General features: G+C 42.1%; 5 protein-coding genes across 14 annotated transcripts; 3 read left to right on the forward strand and 2 right to left on the reverse strand.

Moving 5' to 3' along the window:
• Positions 1-50: 50 nt before the first annotated feature.
• On the reverse strand, positions 51-8454 carry LOC117645056. Of its 2 annotated transcripts, none has more exons than XM_034384952.1 (15): positions 8134-8454; positions 7209-7360; positions 7001-7125; positions 6664-6921; positions 6524-6577; positions 6140-6335; positions 5903-6067; positions 5600-5809; positions 5311-5505; positions 4996-5232; positions 4785-4910; positions 4534-4704; positions 4146-4454; positions 3670-4068; positions 51-3575 (listed from the first exon to the last, which is right to left on the reverse strand). In XM_034384952.1, exons 2-15 carry the CDS (start codon positions 7335-7337, stop codon positions 2544-2546), a joined length of 3606 nt encoding a protein of 1201 aa, XP_034240843.1. In that variant the 5' UTR covers positions 7338-7360; positions 8134-8454; the 3' UTR covers positions 51-2543. The 2 variants fall into 2 exon arrangements, with proteins under 2 accessions (XP_034240843.1, XP_034240844.1); XM_034384953.1 differs by lacking the exon at positions 8134-8454 and adding an exon at positions 7984-8105.
• A 230-nt stretch (positions 8455-8684) lies between these two features.
• Positions 8685-13819, forward strand: LOC117645057 (origin recognition complex subunit 1). 3 transcript variants are annotated; one of them, XM_034384954.1, is made up of 15 exons: positions 8685-8939; positions 9080-9198; positions 9282-9451; positions 9539-10030; positions 10187-10303; positions 10802-11626; positions 11707-11888; positions 11973-12081; positions 12163-12333; positions 12409-12558; positions 12652-12767; positions 12858-13010; positions 13102-13226; positions 13308-13411; positions 13490-13819. In XM_034384954.1, the coding sequence occupies exons 1-15, from the start codon at positions 8902-8904 to the stop codon at positions 13553-13555; spliced, it is 2937 nt and encodes a 978-aa protein (XP_034240845.1). In that variant the 5' UTR covers positions 8685-8901; the 3' UTR covers positions 13556-13819. The 3 variants fall into 3 exon arrangements, with proteins under 3 accessions (XP_034240845.1, XP_034240846.1, XP_034240847.1); XM_034384955.1 differs by having other exon boundaries at positions 9086-9198; XM_034384956.1 differs by lacking the exon at positions 10187-10303.
• On the reverse strand, positions 13661-16204 carry LOC117645062 (translation initiation factor eIF-2B subunit gamma). 6 transcript variants are annotated; one of them, XM_034384962.1, is made up of 9 exons: positions 15729-15768; positions 15491-15655; positions 15085-15414; positions 14819-15014; positions 14624-14736; positions 14360-14553; positions 14050-14279; positions 13863-13966; positions 13661-13779 (listed from the first exon to the last, which is right to left on the reverse strand). In XM_034384962.1, the coding sequence occupies exons 1-9, from the start codon at positions 15763-15765 to the stop codon at positions 13727-13729; spliced, it is 1422 nt and encodes a 473-aa protein (XP_034240853.1). In that variant the 5' UTR covers positions 15766-15768; the 3' UTR covers positions 13661-13726. The 6 variants fall into 6 exon arrangements, with proteins under 6 accessions (XP_034240853.1, XP_034240855.1, XP_034240858.1 ...); XM_034384964.1 differs by lacking the exon at positions 15729-15768 and adding an exon at positions 16061-16204 and having other exon boundaries at positions 13727-13779; XM_034384967.1 differs by lacking the exon at positions 15729-15768 and adding an exon at positions 16099-16117 and having other exon boundaries at positions 13727-13779.
• A 69-nt stretch (positions 16205-16273) lies between these two features.
• Positions 16274-21250, forward strand: LOC117645059. 2 transcript variants are annotated; one of them, XM_034384957.1, is made up of 5 exons: positions 16274-16436; positions 16940-17049; positions 17138-17575; positions 17666-17758; positions 17850-21250. In XM_034384957.1, the coding sequence occupies exons 2-5, from the start codon at positions 16947-16949 to the stop codon at positions 19445-19447; spliced, it is 2232 nt and encodes a 743-aa protein (XP_034240848.1). In that variant the 5' UTR covers positions 16274-16436; positions 16940-16946; the 3' UTR covers positions 19448-21250. The 2 variants fall into 2 exon arrangements, with proteins under 2 accessions (XP_034240848.1, XP_034240849.1); XM_034384958.1 differs by having other exon boundaries at positions 16423-16556.
• A 274-nt stretch (positions 21251-21524) lies between these two features.
• LOC117645061 (alanine--glyoxylate aminotransferase 2, mitochondrial) lies at positions 21525-26393 on the forward strand. The gene is made up of 10 exons (XM_034384961.1): positions 21525-21763; positions 23144-23244; positions 23343-23527; positions 24596-24719; positions 24794-24982; positions 25120-25317; positions 25388-25480; positions 25566-25823; positions 25910-26122; positions 26209-26393. The coding sequence occupies exons 1-10, from the start codon at positions 21745-21747 to the stop codon at positions 26329-26331; spliced, it is 1503 nt and encodes a 500-aa protein (XP_034240852.1). The 5' UTR covers positions 21525-21744; the 3' UTR covers positions 26332-26393.
• The last annotated feature ends 242 nt before the right edge of the window (positions 26394-26635 follow it).

A 26635-nucleotide genomic window follows, 5' to 3' on the forward strand; every position in this document is an offset into this window, starting at 1 on the left:
GGTTAAATTAACACAAGAAAAAAAAAGGGAAAAAAAAGCTAGTTGACAAGTTGGCGACAGAATAAATTCATGCATGCACAAGTACAACTCAGCACAACAATTTTTCTCTGCATCTTCCACCTTCTATATACATGTTACTAACAAGGGCTCAGATGAAAAATAACAAATAGAAAGCTAAGTAAACAAAATTGTACAGTCAGAATGTGAAATACATTACAGGGGGACTTTGTATATGCCTGGAGCACCTAAGTCATTTACAAATTTAATTCTTTTTACAAATCCACCGTTGATTTGAGAATAAATAGCTGAGGTCAATTGGAACCTATAAGCCAGACATAAACTTGATGTTCAGGCAACTAATCAAGCTCCACTGAAACACCATCAGGTTTGGACAAATAAAACTAAGTGATTGTCCACGGCTTGCTTGAAAGATTTATACCTTTCACAGGACATGACTACCGTAAATTCAGTTGTTTAACTCTGACAAACAAATAATTTAAAATAAAAAAAATATTTAAAAAAAAGAATTATACTCACACATGAATAATGACACACGTGGTTACACATACACACACATCCACTTTTTATCAAAATGGTACTAAAATTCATTCAGCTGATGTTAGAACAAGATCCCATTTCAGTTCAAAAACACAACAGATATCTAACACGATACTTTGTTGAAAAACTGACACCTCCAGAGGGGAAAAAAACAGGTTTTGTCCTTTCTGTGAGAGCATCAAAAGACAGAAGCAAAAGCACAAAATTGAAGGAGGGAGACCATGGTTTCTAGAAAGAAACAACTTGCCTCTGTGAATGTATTCTTACATGATTTAAGATAAATAACAACTTTAAAGGACCAACTAAAATTCCTACAAAACATGGAACTTGACAGTTGAGTAGGAGAATGTCCTACAAACACAAATATGGCCCTATATGAGTAACATCTACATAAAAGTGGGTGAACTTACACAGTTCAGATTTCTCCCAAATGGTCCTAGTTAAGGGGGTAATTTCTCTAAAATACTTGCCTACTGACTGAGGTGATTGTAGTCAACTTATGTACAAAATACAACAAATTAAAATGTCCAATAATAAAAAAAAGTCCTGTTAACAACAGCTTTTGAGCCTCTCATTCCAAGAAGAAAAAAAACACACAATAATATACAAATATAAATTTACTATAAACATTACATCATGTCATCATTGTGCACCTGGTATACATGCAAATGATTTCATATTCTTTGACTTGCAGTGAAGGTCCGAGAGTAACCACCACCCATAAGGGTCACATACTTAAGTATTATGGCAACACAACAGTTAAATGGGCCTGGACATGTCTGTTTCACTGAAGCTCATGACTAGAGTAAGGGCTTGCACAGGTATGCTGTAGGCAGCCAAGTTTATTGTGGAGGCCTTTACAGCAACTGTTTGAAGCACTACAGACACTGATTGAAACAAACATGATGCCCAGTATTGCCATTAACCTTCACGGCTGGCAAAAGTGAGCTAAAAGAATGACCACTAAGCCCTTCACTGCCACTTGAAGGAACCACTAAATTACCTTCATTATAAGCAGCTACATCCTTTAGACACACACACACTCACACAGTTGCAAGATAGTTCATACAGTACGATTTTATGAAACAAATGTGCGTTTTTAGTGCATACAGTATTAATAAGGAAAATTCTGAAAAAAATTCATGTCTTTTTTCCAAACTTAAAAATGATGCTTACAATTCAATGCATAACTTCTTTAACCAATTTCATCAATGTTTATTATGGAAGCACACAGAAAAATGTGTCTAGAAAAATCTAGCTGCTGTAGAAAGAAGGAAAGAAGAGTCTATTACAGGCAATAATGCTCAACATCAATACATCTGAAGAATCTTTAGAAAAAAATTGTACAAATACTTCACAAAAATTGATGCAATGAAAAGATACTCAGAGTACTATGTAGTTAGGTAGCAAAAAAAGTTGATTAATAACCATGACTGTGATTGAGATACAGCTCTAGTTCTTCAATAACTCCACATATCAGTAACAAAACCCAAATTATGTTGACATACACCTTTTGAGCACACAAAATATCCATGACACTTATTATTGTTAACAGAACTAGAAAATTTTGCTTTCCTGACAGTCATTTGCACTAGGTTATCACAGCCTATTCCTCGATATTCTGGCCTCTTCCCATTGAGATGAAATTTGCTACTTCAGTTAGTTCACAAAATTAGGGAGACTTCGGACAACAAAATTGGAGATTTTTGAAACTCTCCAGCCGCTATATCAACAAAAATACCTTTTAAATATAAGAACATGTAATATCATACAAAAGTAATTTGTACAAATAAACATCTGTTTACTCAGGAGTATCAACAACAGTTCAAAGAAGTTTATGTAATAAATATGTGAGAGTGAGGGTTAAAAATACATGCTGTTTCTTTAAACTATACACAATGTACTAAAATGCTAGCATTTGGAAGCAATATTTGAGAAGCCAGATGACTTCAGGGAATACATGTGTTCATAGGAAATATGTCAGACTACGTGATTTTCAAAGGCAAGTTATCGGGAATATCTTCACTATCCAACTCGTTTTTTAATAAAATTGATGGTCGACTAGGTAAAGCTGAATCTTCTGAAACATCCTCAGTAGATCTTGAAAGTGCAGCACTGTCCTCACTCTCATCCACATCATCCCAATCACTCGCTAACTCTGCCATCTTTTGAGTTGTTTGGCCCGCTACTTGCTGGTCTGGTAAAAGGCCTTGACTTACAGTTGAGTTATTTGGAACATCGCTTCCATCATCACTTTTATGAGACGGAATTCCTGATATGGCTGTTATAACCATTTCATCAGCCATACTAGAAGGTGCCATTGTTGTTTGGATATTTGGCCCGACTACTGGTGTTATCACCATACCATCATCACTCATGCTGCTTGTTGGGACAGTAGTAGCCATGTTTGGCACAGCAGAGACAACAGAAACAACAGCACTAGTGGGTACCATGTTCATAGAAACAGGAACTGATGTTGCCTGCATAACACCACCATTTTCTCGGACAATCCCTTCACTGTAGGCATGATCAGTCAAAATCATGGTGATTTCACCACCACTATGGTCTTGAATATGACCCTGGGGAATCTGCATCATAGCAGTTTCCATTATTGGGTTGTTTCCCTGCTGCGGAACTGTATGGTTCACAATAGAGCCATTAGCATTCACAGTTGTTATGGTCATTAAGCCTTGATCTGATGTGGAAACAGCTACAGGTTGCTGCAAACCACCTGCTGTGGTGTATTGTACCAGTTGAGACAAGTGGCTGGGAGTGTAAACTCCCACACTTTGACTCATATCATTGGACATCATATCCGGCACGATATATTCATGAACTTGTCCTGGGTTTCCTGGTGGACCTGGAATTTGTATAAGGGAATTTTTGTCCACTACAATAAATGTTTGATGTTGCCCTTGATCACCAACAACCATAGAATCAGCAACTCCCAAACTAGCTGCAATACCACTTGCAACATTACTCAGAGCTTCTGCTTCGGTTGATTGCATCAGGGTGCCCTGCGAATCAAACATCAAACAAATTTTAATTATCTACAAAGTTTAATTCACAACATTAACATGACATCAACATTATTGCAAAACTACTACTTACTTGATTGTCAGTGAGTATTGTAACTCCAGGGGGCAAAATATATGTTGTTTGTGGTTGTGCATTAAGACCAGCTTGTGAATGGACATCAGAGGAAACTTCCATTGAAGCTGGTGCTTGGAGGACCTGCTGACTTAACGGGTCTTGAGGGTCATGAGTATGCTGCAGAGCTTGTTCCAGTGATGCCTGCTGCTGCTGCTGCTGCAGTTGTTGCTCCAGAGATTCTTGATGCTGGTTCATATCCTGAGATAAAGCATGAGGCATCTCAAGTGACTCTTCCATCTTCATGGTTGGTTGCTCCATGTCTTCCAACAGTTTTAAGTTCTGGTGGTCAGTCCGAATGTGACTCTTCACATCAACCTGAAGCTGGAAATCTTTTGAGCATACGGGGCATTTGAAAGTCTGAAAAACAATGAACATTTGTAATTAACGGACAGTGGTCAAATACTATGAATTCCATCTCCCTCATGAGGACATACCTTTCTGCGAGGGTTGCAACGTTGGCTGTTTTCAAGGTGGTTTTGAAGAGTGGTATGAGACTTAAAATAAGCAAGGCACATACTGCACTGATATTCCTTGTTTACATTTGAATGAGTGTTTTTGTGCTTGGCAAGAAGCACTTCACTAAGAGAAATGTGGTTGCACTGATCACACTTCGGAAATTTACAACTAGGAGGAGGGGGGATGCCATGTACTTTGTACAAATGGTAAAGTAGAAGATTGCGCTTGTTTGCATGATGGCCACAATGTTCACAAATTCTGCAATCTACTTTCTCATTGTGAACCTCCTAAAGTACAAAAAGAAACACATGAGACACAATTATGGAGCAGCTTTAGTGGGGAATGTGAGACTAAATGACAACTTACCCTCAAATGTTTACGATAGTTGTAGTAGGTATCAAATAAAATTGGACTTTCAGGGTCACATGTCGAACACAGCCAGGGGCCAGTACGATTGAAAACACCTGATAATTTATTGTTTTGCTCAAAGCCTCTACTCTTAACTGACTGATCAGTTTTGACAACCATGTAGGACACCTAAAGAAAGACGAGCTACATTATAACCTACATTCTGAAAAGTAAATAGAAAAAGTAGATTTTTGATTGTGGAAACCTACCTTGGGTTTACTGTCACCAGGCACTCCTGGCTTTTCCACACTAACAGCAGGTGATCCATCCTTCTGGATAATTTTGAGCCTGATATTTTTGTTGTTTTTGACTAAATCAGGGTATTTTTTAAGAACCTGTCGAGAAGAGTGGGAATGCTTTGTTAAAACAAAGCAGGGCAGACATCAGAATATAATTTCTAAGAATCATAATATACATTACCTCAGCTATTATCTTTGCATGGTTTGCAGCAGTAGGACTTTTTGGTGCAGTACCCGTGCCATCACTTGTTTTTTTCACAGGAGCTCGAATTTCAAATGTACTTCCAGCAATCTCTTCATCTTTTTTCACAATAGAAGACCCGGTAAGAATAGCATTGCTTAGTGGAACAGTGCCAGCAGGTGCCGTGCTCGCAACAACAGAACTGACACCAGTAGCAGTACCAGTTGATACAGCAGGCTACAGGAAAAAGACATCTCTCATTACTAGTTTATCAAGCGTGACAAAAACAAATTTATAACTGTTGTTTCAAAGTACCTCATTGTTAATGGCTTCCATTGACAGATTGTCACCAGCAACTTGAGATTCAGAGTTTCCAGAAACCAAACAATTTTGAGCATCCTGTAGAGCAGATACTGGTACAAGAGCACGAACTTGAGGTTCTAGATGAAAACGTACTTTTTTGCTGGGGGTTGATTCTTTGAGAACTTCTGGACTTTCATTTCCTTGCAACTGAAATAGCGAAATGTAATTTATCAATAACCAGAAACAGAATGAGCATAAATTCTCACAATCAAATTACAATTCAAGAGAGAAGTAAGAGTACCTTTAGAATAGGTTTTGGAGTGCTGTTTTTACTGGATGGTGTTGTTGAGGCAGACTGTGATTGAAAAGCACCCAATCGGTCATTAATACCTTCTTCAGCGTCATCTTCAAAATCTTCAGCATCATTGTCAGCCACAGGAAGAAAATCATCCAAGTCTTCATTTTCCTGTTCATTATCATTTGTAATTAGTGATTTCCGAACTTCTTGGGCCTATAAATTAATTAAGTATTGACTTAAGCAGTTGGTTCAAACATTAGAAAGAAACAGAGCAGTGAAGAATAGGTGGAAATGCAGACACAGTACCTGAACAAAGTCTTTTACATCATCAATGTCAACCTTTGGTTTCTTTGGGGTAGAGCCATCGACTTGACTTCCATGTGGTCTTGATGATGTGTCTCTCTTGAGGTTTGCTGACTGATAAACCGATTCAAAAGTTGCAGCAGGCATAACTCTCTCTTGTGGTAATTGCTAAAAAAGTAAAAATAAGAATAAGTTTAATTTTTTTTTTAAAGTAACAGTTGACATATTATTTGGACTTACCACGAGGGGTTGTGATGGGGAAGGTGGGAGAGCTGATTGAACTATTGAGTTTATGGACTTGACAATAGGAACTGAATCATACGAAATATCATCAAAAGTCGAGCTGTAGAGTAAGGGTGCAGAATCCGAGTCTCCATCTTCTGGCCATTCAAAGCGGGTAGGTTTTGCTGGCTCCTCCACAATAGGCCTTGGTGTACTGAGAAATAAATTCAATATAAGAAAATATGACAGTGGACAGATAAAAATAACTGTGAACATCCTGTACTCAGAAAAGAAAACCCAATAAATCCAATACTACTAAAGCAGTGAGCCGTTGTTGTCTGTGACCTGAATGACTATCACTTCTTCTGTAAACCAAGACTTCCATAGTAACAACATACTTACACATTCAGAGAGAAGCTCGAAGATGGCACTGTTCTCTTCTTCCAAATAGGCAGTCTAGTTTCACGAAAAAGAAAAACAGCAAATATAACTACCAGACAAAAATAACCAAATAAGAAAACTTCACAGGGAACGAAACTTACTTTTTTCCAGGAACAAAGTCTGAACCTTCATTGTTGAAGTTGGTGCGCGAGTTAATAGCAGGACTGCATGGAACTGACCCAGAACTAGTGTTAACTGGAAGAGTGAGGAGCTTTTGCTTAGGAGATACTGGCTTGTTAACAGGTCCACCATGAGTGTCCAGCAGCTTAGTTAAAATGCTCATGTTGAGAATTCTAGCTGTATTATACAGTCTTTGATGGAGTTCGGGGCGGAATTCCAGTCTTCCAGAGTACATAAAGCTGAACAACAAAAGTGAAAGTGAATAAAAAGGCTCAGTAACACGCAGCTCTTTAAAGCACAAAATTGATGGCAGCATACTTGATGATTGGAACCACCACATCTGATTGGAAAGTTGGAGGTAATCGCATGTGGTCAGTGACATTGTTTTGCTTGATTAATGTTTCAAAATATTCTGTACAAGTGTTCAATACCAAACGGTGAACCTGGTGGGGAAACAGGCACTGGTAAGACGTTGCTCTCAATAATTGCGAAATAATAGTAAGCACACTTCACGCCCATAGATCACCTTTATGCATTCGTTAGTGTGAAATTGTAATGTCAAATCAGTGAAGTCACCGCGTGTATACAGTGCCTGAAGCTTCTGCAGGAAGAACGCAGCCCAGTTGTCAACCTTCACCTGCCGCAATCCATCCATGGTGGAGCGGGAGGAAATTACTCCTGCAAAAGAGAAAGGATAAGAAGAGGGAACAACGATAATCCAAGAGTACACAGATTAGTATCCAGCAGTTACTTAGAAAGTGTAAGTGAAGACGTTATCCCCAACTACTTTTAAGACACTTGAACAGACAACTGCCATAAGTGGTTCGAGAATATAACATAGACTTCAAGGTTAGCATGTCAGATCAGAAAGATCAGAAAACCATTATCAGAAGAATAATAGAATAACAAACAATACACACAAAGTACTTTAAATGACAGGTAAACAAACATCCTAACCTAACACCAAATGATGCAGACACTGTGCTTAAGAAACACAGTGTGTCCAAACAGAAAGAAACAAAAACACTCCTTAGATTCATAAACAAGCGCTCCGCAGTTCCAGAAAATGATTCTAATGTAAACATGCCATGAAATGATCAAATTGTGTGTCAGAACATTTCTAGCCTACAATCGGGCCACCTCCACACAATTGGTTTGACCAGGTGTAAACTCGGAGTAAGTCGAGGAGGAAGGCAACAAATGATACAGATACCTCTAATGGCTATTCACAATCATTAAGTCACTAGTTTTGTTTGTTTATCATTGATAGCAATAGGAAAACCCGTTCCATTAACACTTGCCGCCCCAACAAAGCTGCCTCAAGCAAGGTCACAATGCAGACAATTCTCCGTTTTCCTCCAGCACAAATGGTATTCAATCACTTTCACTAATTCCCCAGTATTGAGGTCAGTATGATGACGAGGTTTTCGTACCACCCGGTATAAACATACCTTGCGTACAAGCCCCTATAGTGAGAGATCAAGCAGCTCCATCTCTCAGCTCAACGCTGTTAGCGACGAAAATTATTGAGCGTCTGGGTTCAAACTGCGACACACAGGTAGCAGCACTTGTCCTCAGAAGTGAGTTGGATGTATTTCTATGCTATTAACGTAGTAGCATCACTGATCGACGTAAACAGAGGCCATTCACCGTTGCAAAGAAAACTTTCTTTGCCCCGAAAACTCAAATTAGGTATCAGCCGGTTTCCTAAACTCCAGCAGAAAAATTTTACCATCACCGTCTTTTTCACGATGGCGTCGGCTTGCGTGCTTTCTGTAGCCAACCTACAGCACCGTACCGAAATACTGGACGAACGAGACATGCTATCTTTTGAATCTTGACGTGTGACATAATATGACGAAAGTATTGAATTTTTAAATTTCATGTTTCTTGCGCCCCTCGGCAGTCTACATCAAAAGCTTGTACTTCGAAATTTTTGGTACAATAGTTGGAAGCAAAAAACGCGTTTCAAGCTCAAATTTTCTCCTGCGAATAACGAGTGCTTTCTGCAAGCGCGGGAAAAGTATGTACAGGAGGCACCCCTCAAGCTGGATCATTCTCCTGATTATATTTTCTTGGTGGTGAAATACGAAACATTGGTCTCGTCTTTTCGTGTTATGTGGATGAAATTGATGACTCATCTTCTTGGAAGTCCAGTTCCTTATCAGTTTGAAGCAAATTTGAATATTTCTGCCCTCATTATTTAGTTGATGTGAAAGATGAGTGGTGAACACAACCTCTCCGATTCTGATGAAAGGTGTTTAAAATGTAACTTTTTCTCCTGCTTTTTATTTTCTTAAGGTTCTTTTTGTTTCTTGCACATTTGAACATTTGATAAATTTAGGGCTTATTTTCTCAGTCGCTCAGTGATGTTGGCATTATCGTTGATTGTCTAAGTTGCAGCTTTGGCTACACTTTACCAGCACGAGGAAGCTTAGTTTGTCTTCGGAATCGTACAGCACAGCGTTCCTTGTCACTGGACACTTGTCATATTGGTCGAATCGTGAAATATTCTGGTAAGTTCTCGCTCTTGAAGCTGAATGAATGTACTATCATTGTTTTTTTCATTTCGGTACTCAGTTGCTCTGTTTTCATATAGAAATTGATAGCAAACCCTATTGCATAGTGGAATTATATCTGAGACCAGAAACATTACCTTGTAACACTGATAAGCAAGGTTACAAGCTCAAGAAGTTGAAAGAAGTTGTGGCAGATTGCCATCAAAACCTTGGCCAGTTTCCAGCTCTAGACATAATCTGTCGGTGTATGGTAGGTGACTGTTGATGTTTCTTTGCCTTTTTTATTCATTTTTATTTTTATTATCTGCTTGTCAACCTTGTGTACAATATGTTTCAGATAATAGGTGAAGATTCATTGCACGGTATAGACACTGACCTCAATCGAGACGATCCCACTTTTTTACTTAGATTTAAATTAGAAGAAACAGAGCCTAAGAAATTCATTATTAAACCTCTTGATTCCTCTCTGGATAAGATGGTTTCAGGAAAGTCTGAAATTTTGTCAGAAAAGGGACTGAACTCTGAAGAGGAAAGGTACTTGTCTTGTGGTCCTAGAGGATTAAAAAGCCCTAGACAAGTTGTGGAAAACCCTGCTATTTCTCGTGAAGATGTAAAAGAGAACCTCGAGTCAAATGTTTCTTCTCGCAAAGCAAGGTCCCCTTCTTTCAACGAAAGACCATCAAAGTCTTCTGTCCGTCGGAGCCTTGTGTCGGATTTGGATTGCACCCCTGCAAAACAGTCACGTGTTTATGATGATAAAATAGTCTCTGCTTGTGAGGTTAAATTGGAAAAAATTGATTCGGAATCTGATGCAGACAGCATATGGAAGGTAAGCTGAAGCTAAGTTTTTTCTAACCAGCAGCGTCAGAAAGTATTCTTCAATGATGGTTTCAAGGATCAAATTAATTTAAGAGCACCCCAGACCCAGTTGTTTTTGGTATGGGAACATTAGTATTTATGTACCACTTCAATCATCGGTTATCAGGACTCCTGGGTTTCCCAATTGATGGATTCAAACATACCAATTGTTGATAATGGGCGATGTCCAACACCTATCAGGCTGAGCTTGAAACGAATACGGTCTGATATCACTCCCAGCAAGGTACCGCAGATATGAATAACAATTCATGATGTGTTCTGTTAGTGCTTGGAACCATGTGTTGCTGACCGGTTTGCGGGACTGGATTTTATGGTTTTAGCTCTCGTAACAAGTTATTTGGAGGTCTAGCCTTGCTTCATTATTTATACACAGCTCGTTTACTATCCATGCTTTCTTAAACTACTGCGGTGACTGGTTGTTGATTCAATAAGATAGATTCATCACCATTTTCTTTGAGTCTTTGTGCGTTTGTGGCTTGGAAGATGCAAAATGATTGGTGTTGGTATTCATTTGTGTACATGGTCATTAGAACATTTACATAGATCATGTGATTCGGCTGGGAATCATAAAAGCCCTTAGTGGAAAACTCCCAACATTATCCTGCCATTTGTTCTGACCACAGTATCTCTGCTTTGGTTTTCATATTGTGGTGTTGCTGCAACTTTGAATTAATTGACCTAGGTTTAGTATTTAATTTTTATTTACCTCTTTTTCCCTTAGCTTGGAGATAATTCTCGATTAAGAAGGAAATCCACAAGAAATGACAATAATGATGTATCTGAGTCAGATGATGATTACTCACAGCAATCTGTAAATAGAGCCAGTACTTCAGCAGCTGTAACATCTTCCCGAAGGTCTGCACGAAAAACAAAATGTGCCATCTCTCTGGCAGAGTCCACAACAGATTCAGACCCTGAAGATGATGCAGCTGCCAAAACACGTAGTGGTAGGAAGATTGTAAATAAGACATGTGGAGAGAGCTCAAATTCTCGAACACCAAAGGGAAAAGCAGCAGAACCTACTGGGAGACGGTCTACCAGACGTCAGTCAACTTGGGAAGCTGAGCAGCCCAAGACTCCTAGTTGTAACAAATCTACAGAGCTTCAGACAACCGCTGAAGTAGAACCAAAAGGAGAAGTGATTGATCTATTATCTCCATTAGAGAGCGGAACTCCTCTATCTAAAAGAAAGCCAAGAAAAACTCCCCAGCCACAAGAAAACACTACAGAGGAGCCCAAAACCCCTAGATCAAGAAATGCTGGGATTCAGACTGCTTCAGGAATGAAATCAAGCTCTGTAGGAGAAGTGGTTGATGTGCCAACTTCAATACAGAGTACAACTCCTTTACCCAAAAGAAAGCGAGGAAAAAGTGTTAAACAACAAGATGACACTGATGAATCCAATATGTCTTCTGTTGAGAGCAAAACTCCTATTAAAATCCTCAAAGTCGATGAAGGACAGAGAACCCCCAGAACCTCATCTAAAACATCTTCCAAGTCCCCAAGAACCCCAAAGGCAAAGACTCCTTTGAAAACTCCGTCAAGGGTAAGAAAAACAAAAATTAATGCTCAATTTTTGTTTTGTTTCTTTTTCTTAAAATTTTTTATTTTTGTTATTATTTGTAGTCTGCTTTAACTCCATCAATGCCTGCCCGAGTAACCGCTCGTTTTACTCCAACGTCAAGTCTTGAACAAATCCGTAAAAATCTTCATGTCTCTGCAGTGCCTATGTCTCTTCCTTGCCGAGAATCAGAGTATAGGAATATTTACAACTTCCTTGAAAACAAAATAAGAGATTCAGCTGGAGGGTAAGTGAACAATAAATTGCATAGCACTCCACCTTACTTCACCACACTGGTAATTGTTGTGCACTTACAAGTTTTTTCATTCAGGTGCATGTATATCAGTGGTGTTCCTGGCACTGGAAAGACTGCCACAGTAACTGCTGTTGTTCGTTCTTTGAAGAAATTGGCTGATTCTAAGAAGTTAAAAGATTTTCAGGTATTCTTTTAAGTTGTTCTGCATTTCTTGATTGTATTACATGTGCTAAATTTTGTGAACTTAATTTATCATTTTCTACAGTACATTGAGACTAATGGTCTCCGCATGACTGAGCCGCGACAAGTGTTTGTGCAAGTTCTCAAAGCCTTGACTGGTCAAAAATGCACTCCTCAGCAGGCTCAAGACATTTTGGCTGAAAGGTTCTGCTCAGGATCAGCAAAGAACAAAACTGTTGTTCTTTTAGTTGATGAAGTAATGTTTATTCAAATAATGTCCAAATCAATGTCATTTCGGGGATTTTCTGGATAACCCTTTGTAATGTTATAGGTGGATATGCTTCGAAACCGTCGTCAAGATGTGATCTATAATTTGTTTGACTGGCCCAGCAAACCAAATTCTCGTTTTATTGTACTGACAATTGCTAATACCATGGATCTTCCAGAAAGACTTTTAAAGGGTCGTGTTACTAGCAGACTTGTAAGCATTTCTATTGTGTGCCTTGATTTAAACAATTTTCTTTACTATTATGTTTTTTAAATCTTTACCATTTTGTTTCTCTTTTTGTAATAGGGACTCACACGTCTTACTTTCCAACCATATTCTTACAAACAACTGCAAGAAATTGTCTTGTCTCGTCTGCAGGGATCAAATTCTTTCAATGATGATGCTGTTGAACTAGTTGCCAGGTATGAACTACAATCAACATTTAAACTGTATTGTATTCCTTTGCATTAGCAACACTCATCTTAATCTTGTTGTGTTTCATCATTCGACAGGAAAGTTGCTGCTTGCTCTGGTGATGTTCGTAGAGCTCTTGATATTTGTCGAAGAGCATCAGAGATGGTTGAAGAAGGAAACCCTGTTACTATGCCTATTGTTAATCAAGTTCTTTCACAAATGATGAATTCAGCTAATGTCTGTTCTATCAAGTAAGAGTTGATTTGATTGTGTTTTCTGGTATTCACCTACCGTATCAACATAGTACTTATTCTTTGTTTTTATTTATTTTTTGTTGTTCAGGGCTTGCAGTAGACTAGAGAAACTTTTCTTGCAAGCAATTGTAGCTGAAAATGAACGAACAGGAGTTGAAGAAACTAATTTTATTTCTGTCTATAGACAGTTTCAGTCTTTTTGTGCACTGTCAAGTATGTTGTGAGAAATATGGATGAAGAGCAATTGTCAGCTTGCAAAATTCATTAAATTTTTGTATCTCCTTGTTCCTTCAGGTGTTACTCTTATCAATATATCTGAAGCTATGGCGTTGTTGAATAGGCTTGGAACATCAGGACTCTTGTTGACGGAGCATTCCAGAGCAGACATCAATCAAAGTGTAAGTTTAAAATTACAGTTGGAAATATGAGAACAGACTAGTTTGACTGTTTTGATAATGCTTATTTTTTCATTTCAGATTTTTCTTAATGTGAATGCAGATGATATTCATTATGCTCTGAATCAAGTTGCCCCAGCATCCTAACCACTGGCCTTTTTTATCTATCTTTTTAAAAGCTGCCCTTGCATGTGTTTTAATTTTTTTTTTAATTTATGAAACTTTATCAGGTTTTTAATTAATTAGTTTAGGTGTCTGTTTCTGTTACATCAAACCTAAAAACACTTATATTATCAAAATAATATGAATTTTACATGTTTAAATTTCCATTAGAACATCCTCATCTGCCAAAAATTCTTGATTATGTTTATCTGAAAAATGGAGAAAATAAACAAATAACTCTGGAGACAACATTGTTTTCAAAATGCACATCAAAACTACATTAAGACCTTACCTCCGGCACCAACAGTATGTTTAGCCCCCACCAGACAGTCTTTCAACTCTGTATTGGCTCCAACTTCAACCCCATCACAAAGTATGCAGTTGGTCAAAACGCACCTGAAGGAGGAGAAAGACATTATAAGCTAATCTATGGTGGCAAAGAGTACCACAACTCAATTCACAGACAAATGTTGCCATACCCTTCATTAACTTTCACATTATTCATGATGACACAGTTTGAAATTCTTGTTCTGCTCATAACTGTACAGGAAGCACCAATGGTAGAGCTCTTGAAAGATGTCTTTTCATTTAGCAATGTACCCTCTCCCACCAAAGTTGAATCATCGACTTGGGTGGACTTGACTTCTGCTCCAGGATGCAGGCGCACTAACACATTTCCACCCGTCACCTTTTCCCAAATTTGTAAAATCTGTTCATGTTTTAATAAAAATTAGTTTCTCTGGGTTATTTGTGTGGTACATTGTAACAATGGACTTATCTTATACTCACCTCTCTGTTGATAGAAGCATATGCCTGAAGCGTGTTAACCCTCATACCAAAAGAAGTTCCTTCCACTATATGAGCATAACAGCGTATCTTATCATCCTGAAATGTGCCTTTCATATCGCCCCAGTGATCATTTGATAGGGATATTGGCAATACCTTACTAACTAATGTGCTCTCCTTGGCAAACTGGAAAATATCTGGTCAGGTAGAAGTGCAGTGCTTAGTATAGTGGGCAACAGAACTTCAGTAGGCAATTGATCTACTTACCATTCTTCGTATTTCCTCTAATGGTGGAAGCATCTTCAACTTTTTGGGTGGGCTTTGATGACTGCTTCCGAACGATGTATGGCAATAGCTCTCCCTTCAAAGTACCTAAAGACCTGAAAGTTGACAAAATTTTCTTGAATGCTTTAATTCAATTTTAGAACAAAATTTCATGCAAAGGGAGAAAAAAGGGAATACCTTTCCTGAACAAGAAACTCGCAAACCCATTTACGTAAAATATAGACATGTGAATCTAAAAGTCTGCTGTACAATTGCAAATGGGGATGTTTTCGAAGAAGTCCTCGCGACAAAGGCAATGTTTCATCAAAATCAGACACAGATGCCAGCAGAACAAGTCTTGACGTGTCTGCGTTGATACCAACTAAGTCTCTCTCTGAAAATTGTGGGTCAATTAGACTTTGTAAAATGACATGGGATTAATTCTTACATAGACAGGTGCTCACCAGGTTTGTGCTTGGTCTTGGGTCCTGGGGTGGGCAGTGAATCCCCAGCAGAAACCTCTGCAGGTTTCAGGAAAAACATGGTAACTGCAGCTTCATTTTTGCGGAAAAGCTCCAGGGCAGGATATAATGAAGCATCTGTGATAAAATCACTACTAACAACTACAACATCAGATTTGATTTTCTCATTGATGAATTGTAAGGAATCAGCAGTGCCCCAATCTTCTTTTCCAGGAGGGAGGGCGGCATAGTCCAAGCGAATGGAAAGGTTGCATTTCTCTAAAGCTGCTTGAATTTCGCTTTTCGTATTGTCCGCAACAATGACAATAGCATCTGTAATTATTTGGGATAGAGAGCGTAAATAAAAGCAAGGTAAAACAAGAGGATAACAACAAGTTTAGAGCTATACCTTGGAACCCTTCTCTTTCAAGCATTCTTAAAGGGTACCAGATCATTGGCATATTTGCAATGGGAAGAAGACATTTGGGCCGTCCAGCTGTGACCTCTGTCATCCGAGACCCGTGGCCAGCGGCCAAGACAACAGCTTGAAATTCTCCTGCGACCATGATGTCGTCTGAAATAGAGCAGGAAGAAAATTATGTGAAAAGTTTAACTTGATTGCTAATTGATCAACAAATTTGTGTAACCATCTGACATGAACATCTGGACCATGACATATGACATTCACACTTGTAAATAAAATGCTAGAGGGATGTTCAAACACCACTGCGATAAATAAGAATGAACTCGGCTAAAGAAAGAGAAAATATGAGCGATGCACTCGCTTTCCTGCGCATTTGAGTAAAATTAGGTTCAGGAATGGGCAACTTAACCTAAGCACCAGTCCACTTCAGACAAGTTTTCTGCTAACAGTGCAATAAGTCACACCATAAAACTTGGTCAAATACTGAAATAGAAGTTCGAAATCGACCGTGAGACTCAAAACTTGCAGTAATAGTTGACATAGATACAAACTTACAATTCTAGTAAAAAATATACATGTGTTTACATCCGCACCTCGATTTCAATTCGAGAGTGTCGAGAGTCGATTTTCCTAACAGAATCACTTCCGAATCACGCTGCTTCTCTCTCTCTCCGATCCGCAAGACCAGCGAGTGCAACAAAGACAGGCTGCGTTAGGTTTACACTGCGCTTTCGAACGCAGTTGTGTCTTCTGCTGCGTCGAAGGAAGAAGGAAGTGGCACAAAGGCTGACGTGCTGTTTAGGCCATGTTTAGGAAGGTTTAGGCCATTCCTGCATCTTTCCTTTTGACAATGGAAGTCATGTGAAATCTCGAATCTAGGCCTGCATCTACCTCATCGCTCGTCCCAAAATTTCCTGCGGAAAATTTGAAGGTGCGCGCTCTGTGTTCCATTCTCTCAGATGTAGAGTCCGAAACCCCGCTCCACCCGAAGGATATGCTCTGTGTCTGCTTAGTAGAAGGTCCTTTGTTTTGCATGGCAAGCATGACAAAGGTATTTTCGTCTATTAATTTGCATCAAGTTGTTTCTTGATTTCGCCGTTCATTCTCACTCGGCCGTTGTCTGCTCTCATTGATTTGTAGAGCCAGACTTTGAGCCACTCCTGCAGATAGGCTGCAACAGTTTTGTGTTGATTGTGGCATCTGTTCGTAACCACTATTGGCTGACGTTTCTGGGTTTGTTGCTGCCCACATTTCACTTACTTTTGTTGTAGATTTTTCTCGATTGTTCATATTGAGTCTGGCTCCTCATGTCAACTAAAGTAACCGTTACTATTAATGTGCCTCTACTTTGGCATAAACGAGAAACAACTTGACTGCATTGATGCTGCTGCCACCCTACTCATTCTTATTTTCTTTTGCTTATAATCATCTCAGGTGCACCATGAGTGAAAACAAGGAGGGAGACCCTGTAGATGGTGGGGAAAGCAGTGATCGAAGCTTGTCCGACAGCTGGACTGTCCTTGATTCAAGTCATTTTAAAGATGGTATGTGATATCACTTTTGTCACATTGTCATTTTAGCTCTTGCATTGTAAATAATTACTAAGCTTTCCTTTTTTAACCTGTTATCCAGATGGTGACTTGAGTGATGCAGAATCAGTTGAAGTTTTGGCAAGTGAAGAACTGCTAGTTGATGACATCTCTGACCAGGAGAAAAGCCGTGAACGGTTCACATCAGATGCTCTGGCTGCACTAATTTCTGACAGCTGTAGCATAAGCAGCACTGCTACTGTTGTTGCATCAGTGGATGCAACAACAGCTGTCACTGAAGCAGAAGAGGTCATCGCCCCACCAACAGAAGTTAGTGGTGCGCCAACAGAAGACAGAGAAAATGAAAGCATTGAAACTGGCACAAAGCCAATCTCCCTGAGGAAGCTCTTGAAGGATATAACAGCTAAAGCCTTTGGACAAGACCTTGCTAGATTGTGCTTTGAAGTCTGTATTTACACTCTTATCATTGATTTGGTCTTCTTGGCATGCTTTGGATTATCTTCACTGTCATGTATCTTGGGTAAAAACATTTTTCTATATTTATTTTTCATCTTTGTACCCTAATGTTTTTTTGTGTGTTTTTCCTTAACCCTGTGCTTTAAAATTTCAGACCAGTCCAACTTTTCTCTCATGAAGAACACAAAATCTTATGAGCGATATCAACTGGACCCTTTATCACTGCAGTTAAGCCACGTCCTTGCTGGTATGCGTTTGCATTACTCCCCCCCTCCCTCTTCTCCCCATTTCCTTCAATCCATTAAAAACTTATGAATTGATTTTGTTTTATTCTATAGAATGGAAGAAACGCCCCCTAGAAGATCACAATCTTGATCGCCACCTGCTCAAGACTATGCTTTTGTACTATGGTGGGAGCACTGAACTATCTGCCAACCTGTTTGCTCTGACGGAGAAAGTTCAAAAGCACAACGAAATCATCAAGCAATTCAGCAAGAAACAAGATATGAAAGACGTACAGCATCAGCAAATGATAGTATCTGGACACTTGGCTCATTCAATTGCATGTATTCTTGGGAAACAAGATAATGATAAATCTATTCCTGTGGACCTGTTTACAACTTTAAGCAATGGCACAGATGAGATTGATGCATTTGCTCCGGAGCCTGGCTTCTGGCTTAATGATTGGCACCTTCCTCAGTACTTAAAAGCCAATGAAACGTTTTATCGAGTTGATACCAAACCTGTCTTGCCACCAATGCGTAATTTGTTCCTCCACCTTGGCTCAGCCAAGTGGAATCAGTATTTCTGGAAGTTGTATCACCAGGATGAGAAAGATGAAAGTGCAAACAAAGCAAAGACCAGGGGGAAAGTGAGTGCTGAAGAGGTTACCAGGAAGGTTTCTGATGACTTGGAGGGAGAGGAAACAGAAAGATCTCCTTTGGATGATGCTCATGTCGGAGACTTTATTTCAATTGAGGAGTCATCTGGCAATATTGATTTAGTACCAGAAACGCCTGATGATGATGAAAATGATCCAATATACCCACTTTTTGTGAACAGTTTGGTTGAAACGGTAGATGAAGATGTAGATGAGGATGACTCAGATTACAAGTTTGAAGACTTTGGAGGCTACTTTGAGGTACTCGACCGCAACAAATATTTTGGCAATGACATAAACTACCATAGTAGGTATGAATGCTCAGATGAAAGCTGTCGGCAGTTTCAAAAAATAAATGCTGAGAAAATTGAACGGGTTGATGACTCTATTAAAAGCAAATTAAGTGAGCTGTTTGATGAGAATGCCTTAGGTGGACAACAGAAAGCAGAGGCGTTTGAAGTTCAGTCGGAAGAATTTTCTCTCAACGAGCCTCAGGTAGACAAGAAACCCAAAGCCAAAGCCGGTAAAAGGAAGTATTCCCGCTCTAACCCAGATGGTTCTAAAGGAAAAAGCAAACAAAAGAAGAAGGATAAGCGAAAATCCAGTTCAGAAGATAATGGTTTGGAACGTAAAAAGAAATTAAAGGTGAAAGACAATAAGAAAAAATCTGCAGGGGGTGAACTGCACTACTATAATTTAGATGATAAAGTTCTGATGAAGAAACGGTACATTTTGGAAAGCGATGGGGACTGGAGTACTCGCATGGCTCTTAATAGAGAAAAGTTAAGGGCTCTTGGTGAAAAAAGTAATGATCAAATATTGATGAAAGATAATGAAAAAAAATCTGGAGGGAGTGATTTGCACTACTATAATTTGGATGATAAAGTCTTGATGAAAAAAAGCTATAATATGGAAAGTTACGGGGACTGGAGTACACGCATGGCTCTAAACAGAGAGAAGTTAAGAGCCCTCAGTGAAAAAGGGAATGATCAGATATGGGTGTTTGAACGTGCAAGGGCACGACGTGATATGCGAGAGGAGACATTTACAGAGTGATTGTATTCCATATAATTTGCTTTCTTATGTTGTAGAGATCTGACCTGTAGAGATTTTTTTCCTAAATCCTTCATTGTGACTTGAAAATGTTTCCCCTCGTCAAAGAACTTTGAGTGAAGTGAACTTAAAATGTTCTTAGGTTACTTGAGAGGAAAAAATATCAGTAGACTGGGACAAGGTCTGAGTCATCAATTTGTGATTTCCTTTTGTGATTTTTGTTTATTGTTTGTCTATGGTTGTCCTGCTCATGAAGCTCGTCGTAATTGTACACAAGTATTTAAGTTGATGACATTTGGTTAGATGTATGTATTAACCTAATTTATTAATTGCTCTCTCGTTTTTGAAAGGCAATATTCAATCCATTTTTATTTTACTTTCTTCACACCATTTTCGTTTGAAATGTGTATGTTTCATTTTGTCTCCTGTTAATTGTATTACTGTGTGATTTTGTTCCCTCATGTACCTGTTGTCTTACTTTAATTATTTCTTAACTCGGTGTGATCCAACCCAGTTAGTTTGTGGATTATATATGATAGGGGATGAAAGCAAGTTTACACGCACTGAGCTGGTCATGATTTAGACATAATGCGGACTTTGCTGATCATAATCAGCACCAGTAAAATTGTTTAAAATCCAACGTAGATGTAAGTCTTACTTGTTTGACAGTGTAGGTTCTTTGATTGTTTACTTTTTACTGTAGTGACATTATCTTTTCCTTTTTAGTTTGTTTCTTGAGCTCATCTATAATCTATGAAGAAGTCCGTCCTTAGCCTATTGTAACATCCTGAGGTATGGGTCTAGTTGATTGAGCAAACCCTTATTATTATTTTTTTTGAATGGTCCATAGTTTTAAATTCTTGTCTTCATTTGTTGTTGTAAATTAACTCACGAGCATGTCATTTAATTTTGTCTTAATACTACTTGATTAGTTTTGTGTGTATCTCTCATATTATGTTGATTGATTAGTATTTATTAATCTGATTGTGAGGCACAAAAAATGCCCACTGTCCCTAAAGCTGAGGAGTGCCAAGTTACGTTAGGAGCACAGGATTTATGACTTATGTCATACATGTGCTTTTGTTTAGTATAGTTTCTGTAAAATTAGATTCAATATTTACTGTTTGCAAAAGTTTTTCCTTAATAATTTCTGTAGATTGCCATGTTATTACCTGTGCATATTAATGATCATAGTGGAGATTGACACATTAGAGTTTCACTAATTTATCTATACATGCTTTTTTAGTAGTTCTGTGTTAAGAATTTATTGAAGTTACTGTGTAGTGTAATTTAAACCGAAATTCAGCAAAGTTGATCTTCCTCCTGCTCCATGATGGAGTTTTTCTCAGATTATGCTGTAATTCAATATCAAATTAAACTTTTATGCCATGTGGCTTTTGCTTGCTAGTGTTTCTGTGCCAAAAGGTGCCCTTTGGACCAATAGATCTTTCACGTTTTATCTATAGACAGCTCTCTGCAGCAATGTGTTGACCAATATTTGATATAACTTCTATCCAAGTATTGATCATTTAGTTTTTGACAGGTTCTGAATTTCTTCATTTGATTATCAGTCCACAAGAATCTTAATTTTTGTACTAAAATAAATAGCTTGTGCTTTTTTTTTGTAAAACCACAATACCGATCATTGTATGCAGCTTACATCCACACTCCATAACGTAACCTGGGATTCTAGTTGCTTCAACGTACTTCATTTGTTAGAATAAATATACTGTGTAGGAAGAGGAAAAAAGTCAAAGAACCTTTCATTTTATTTTGCAAAAATAAAGCGATTAAGACCTTAATAAACAACTGTCTCTAATTATTCATCTTTGAAGGCTACTCCTCAGATGAAGAGGTGGCAAGGGTGGAGGTAGCGGTAGCCCCGTGTAGCCAACAGTGGTCGAGGTGGTAGAGCTAAGGCTCCGGGTTCGCGTTCGTGGGTGTGTTCTGCCTCTCTCTCTCCCCCCCTCCCCCTTCGGGGAAGCACACAGTGTACACACGCGGGCCTGGTGGGGCCTTCCTCGTCGCGATACGCGCCCGATGGCCGGGCCCGCTGCGTGGCGTTGCCTCGGCGTTGCGTCTCGTCCCCTTGCCGCCGCTTGCTGCTCGATTCCGCGTCCCGGCTTCGGCTTCGCCGAGCTTCGCCTCAGTTGGGTTGGGTGCTGTCCCGCTGCTCGACGCGCGTTGCAGTGTAGCGGAGTCCGGGCTGCGACGCCCCACGGCCCCAACCAACCGGTCCATCTCGGCTGCTGCAAGGCTTCTGCAGATCGCGGAGCCCACGCGCTCCAGCGCTCCGCGCCATGGCGACGCTCAGGAGAGGTAAACCGGCGGCCTCTGTCGCTGTCGTCTCGACGACCTTTCGAATATTCGATCCGCGAGTGCGCCGCAGTGTCTGGAAAAGAATTCGGACGACGCGCCGACGCGGAACGGGGTCTGCCGTGGGCCGGGCCTTGGAGTAGCCGGAACGGATTGCCGGTACGGCTCGGCGCAGCTCGGCGTCGCCAGTTCGTTGTGGACAAACAGACGCCGACGCCCTCCACACCGACTGCAGGAGTCAACGAACGATGAGGCGAATCCTCCGCGTGGAAGCCGACTGCGGAGTGCTTCCGAATCCCTACGGAGCGCCCCATGAGTGCGAGGGAGAGGGAGTCAGAGCGACCGCGCCACTGTTCGGAATACGCCTGCCGGCTTGGCGTGCTTGGCGTCCCATGAGTGATAAGACGCCGATCGGAAGGTGTTGTGGCAGCGGTCGCTCTGTCTCTCTCGCTGTCGCCAAGGGTCCTGAATCGCAGAGCGGCCGCGCGAGGCAGTGCGCGCCGAACGGACTTGGTCATTCGGAAGGGTCACTGCCCCGCGCCCCGCCCTTCCCTCTCTAGGCGTCGCAGGGTCAAGGGAGCAGTGCTGCGACTGGCCGGGACACCTAGCACCGCCTTGGCAAGCCGCTGCGTCGCTGCGTCGCTGCGTCGCTGCGCCCAGGCAAGGCCGGCAAGGCCCATGCAAGGCCTAGGCCCGCGATAAGACCATGATTGAATAAGAGCGGCGCCGTGGCGTACCGAAAGACTCGGCGTGGTGGGGGCGTGGTGGGGGCCCGTCCGCTTTGTTTACTTTGTTTACTTCGACCAGCTGAGCGAGCTGGGCGCGGCTGCCGGCGGCCGGCCTCCGTAGCCCCGACGCGGAGCCCGGCGGAGCCGAGAGGCAGGCCGTCTCTCACTGCCAAGGCCAGCCCACCGGGCGCCGGGCTGCAGAGGCACACGGAAAGACTGGCAGGCGGACAGAAAGTTGCAAAAAGAGAGACAGCGAGGCAGAGACAGCTGTTTGTTCGTTATGATAAAAAGGCGTATCCAACTCCCTTCCTCCTCAGCGACGACGGTGTGCACCGCTGTGTTGTTGTGCCTGGCGCGAAGCCACTTTAAAAAAAGGCAATATCATCCGGTGGAAAGCAGCCTGGACGCCGAATCACAATAACAACAGCAGCCTGTTGACCTCGAGCTGCTCCATCCAAGCTGCTGGAGCGAGCGCCTGCGAGGTGGACCGGCCCGCCGCGCAGCCATGTGTTGCAGAGCTGCATATCGTCGACTCCGCGGGCGCCCGGAGCTGGCCCGCGACTTCGACCCCACGCACTACAGCTCGCACTTCTTGGCTGGCCCGCTCCGAAAGCTGGAAAACTCAAGGCGATTTGTTGTTGTTGTTTGTCGACAGCAAGCCTTCTGCTGACGGGCCGGTCCGCGCCGGGCGGCGCCCGCCATGTTTCGTCCCTGCCCAACATGCCGGCCTGCTCCCACGTCCCCAAGCCCTACATGGTAAGAAGGTTAGGTTAGGTCTATTTTTAAAATGGAGGCCGTTTTCAGTTAGGAACAAAAATCATTTAAAAAAAATAAAATATTGTTGTTGTTGTCAGGGTCCCAGTTACGACGAGATGGTCCGCACCCGGGACGCGCACTTGGTGCCGTGCCTCAAGTCGTACTACAAGAAGCCGCTGCTCATGACGGAGGGGCACATGCAGTGGCTGTTCGACCACACGGGGCGCCGCTACCTCGACCTCTTCGGCGGCATCGTCACAGTCAGTGTGGGGCATTGCCACCCGTACGTACCTTCCGTACATTTAAAGTTGATTTTCATTTTTGGCGGAAACCTTCCATACATTTAAAGTTGATTTTCATTTTTGGCGGGAACCTTCCATACATTTAAAGTTGATTTTCATTTTTGGCGGGAATGAGTCAGTCTGGCCTCACTGGGTAAAATGTGGTTAACAGTCGAAATGAGAAAACGGAGACTTTTCCCATCAGAGCTCGTGTAAATTGAATAAAAATTTTGGGCCACGCGAGAAAAACGCTAAAGTTCGGCGCCCAAAGAATATTTTATTTAAAAACAAGAAGCAAAGAAATATCAAAATATGATATTAGGGCATGTGACTCGTTCTTTACTCAGGTTTAATTTGAAATTTTCATGTGAAAATTGACATTGTGTTGTAGACATGTGAAAGAGGTGGTGGTTGAGTATTTTGAATGTTGTGGTTGAATGAAAGATCTCAAGGGAGAATAAACTCCGCGATTGTGGCATTCGACTTCCCTACCATCGCGGGAATATCTTCCCAGAGACCTGTCCACAAAAAATGACCGAAGCGACCACTTTCCCGCGACTCGCCAGTTCAGTTGATATTTTCTCCACGAGATGTCACTGCCATCGCCATTTCTAACCATTCATTTGCTCCATTCCACACTAAAGTTTTTTTTTCTATTTGTACTTTTTCTCTTAATTTTACCTTCTATATACATAAAAAAAATCTTTTAATTTTTTAAAAAAGGTAAATTAGCTTGTCCGCCTCATATTGCAACTGACAGTTCTTCATTTCAAAAATTAGTGTGACTGTGTAGTGTACATGGCACAAAATGTCAATTTTCACTGAATATTTCGTGTTAAACAAAAAAAAAACTTCTTTCAAATGTTTTCAATGAAGTCATGACCTTTCTAACCATACTATTAAGAAGTCTTAATGTTATTTATTTTGAAAGATCAACCTGATCACTAACTTATATCACACCAAAAACAATACTCGTTCTCCTCACCACCTCTACATTTTTTAGTACAGTGAGGTAAAGAACGAGTAAAAATATTGTGTTGTCTAGACGTGTGTGCAATGTCGTCCACCAGGAAGGTGACTGCGGCGGCGACGGAGCAGATGAACACGCTGTGGCACACCACGGCCATCTACATGCACCCCAAGATCCAGGAGTACGCCAAGAGACTGACCGACAAGATGCCCGGAGACCTCAAGGTGCGCCCCGTGATCCAGTTGACAAACTGACGTGGTCCGTTCGCCCGCTCATCACATCATTGGCATTTCCACAGGTGGTGTACTTCGTCAACAGCGGCTCCGAGGCCAACGACCTGGCCATGCTGCTGGCGCGGCTCTACACCAAGCAGTTCGACATCATCTCGTTCCGCAACGGCTACCACGGCATGAGCCCCTACGTCATGGGCATCACGGCGCACTCCACGTGGCGCTTTGACGTGCCCGTCGCGCAGGGCGTGCACCACGTGAGTCCGCGCTCCGGCCTGCAGCCATAGGGTTGCCAACCTTCCCGCGCTCCAGCCATAGGGTTGCCAACCTTCCCGCGCTCCAGTCATAGGGTTGCCAACCTTCCCGGGGTGCTGACGACCCCTTCTGCTCGCAGGCCATGAACCCCGACCCCTACCAAGGGCTTTGGGGCGGCAAGCACTGCCGGGATTCGCCCGTGCAGACGACGCGGGACTGCAGCTGCGCGCCCAACGAGTGCGAGGCCGCCGACAAGTACTACACGCAGCTGGAGGAGGTGTTCAAGTACTCGCTGCCCAGGGGCAAGGTGGCCGGGCTGTTCGCCGAGTCCATCCAGGTGCGGCTTTTCATACTCTACCCTGTTTTTCATTACCTAACCTAACCTAACTCGCTGTCTGCGGTGGCAGGGGGTGGGCGGCACCGTGCAGTTCCCGAAGGGCTTCCTGAAGAAGGCGTACGAGTTGGTGAGGATCAACGGTGGCCTCTGCATCGCGGACGAGGTAAGCCGTGCGCCACGGCGCCGTGGTCCATGACTCTCGCTCGAGGACGACCTCACGCATCGCGACGCGTTTGCTGTTGCAACAGGTGCAGACGGGCTTCGGCCGGACCGGCGAGCACTTCTGGGGCTTCGAGGGCCACGGCGTGCGGCCCGACATCGTCACCATGGCCAAGGGCATCGGCAACGGCTTCCCCCTCGCCGCCGTGGTCACGACGCCCGCCGTGGCCGAGTCCCTGGGCCAGGCCCTGCACTTCAACACGTTCGGCGGCAACCCGGTGGCCTGCGCCGTGGGCATGGCCGTGCTGGACGTCATCCAGGAGGAGCGTCTGCAGCAGAACAGCCAGGTAGGGCGGAAAGTAAACGAAAATTTAAAAAAGTTTTTTTTTTTCTAAAAATTATAAATAAAAAAAACTCTTGTTTTTGTTTGTAGGTGGTCGGAACCTACTTCCTCCAGGAGCTGGCCCGCCTCCGCGACCAGTTCCCCTGCGTCGGTGACGTCCGCGGGAAGGGCCTGATGATCGGCGTAGAGATGGTCAACGACCCCGTCACCAAGGCCCCCATGAACAACAAGCACTTCATCGACCTGTGGGAGGACTGCAAGAACATGGGCGTGCTGCTCGGCAGGGGTGCTCTCAACGGCAACGTGAGTGCGGGCGGGGCACGGCTGCAGAGGATTCGATTCAAACGCGTTTGCGGATGCTTTATTTTTGTTGTCTCGCTTTCACGCAGGTGTTGAGAATCAAGCCGCCCATGTGCATCACCAAAGAGGACGTAGACTTCGGGGTGGCCGTGCTCCGCAAGGCGCTCCAAACCCACACCGAGAAAACCAAGCGACAGCCGGGCTCGTCGTAGGCAGCACTCACATTTTGTACAAATATGTCCCTGTAAATAAATCTCCCAACATTATTTTTTTTAAAAATCGACTCTTTTTATTGGTGACCAAAACCCGTGTAGCCCATCTACCCGCAAAGAAAACGGAACGGCTATAGCTTGAGCCGGCCAATACCCCGGGCTGCAGGGTGGGTGGCGTGGCGATACTCCGTGCAGCTGTTGCTACTCCGTGCTCGCGCCAAGCAGGGAATGTCGCCACGGACGCTGCTGTACAGCAACGTCAGGTTTCAAACTGAGCGACTGAAGCCCTGCCTTGTTTGATCGC

Source organism: Thrips palmi, unplaced genomic scaffold (assembly GCF_012932325.1).
Source record: "Thrips palmi isolate BJ-2018 unplaced genomic scaffold, TpBJ-2018v1 HiC_scaffold_18, whole genome shotgun sequence".
Lineage (NCBI taxonomy): Eukaryota > Metazoa > Arthropoda > Insecta > Thysanoptera > Thripidae > Thrips > Thrips palmi.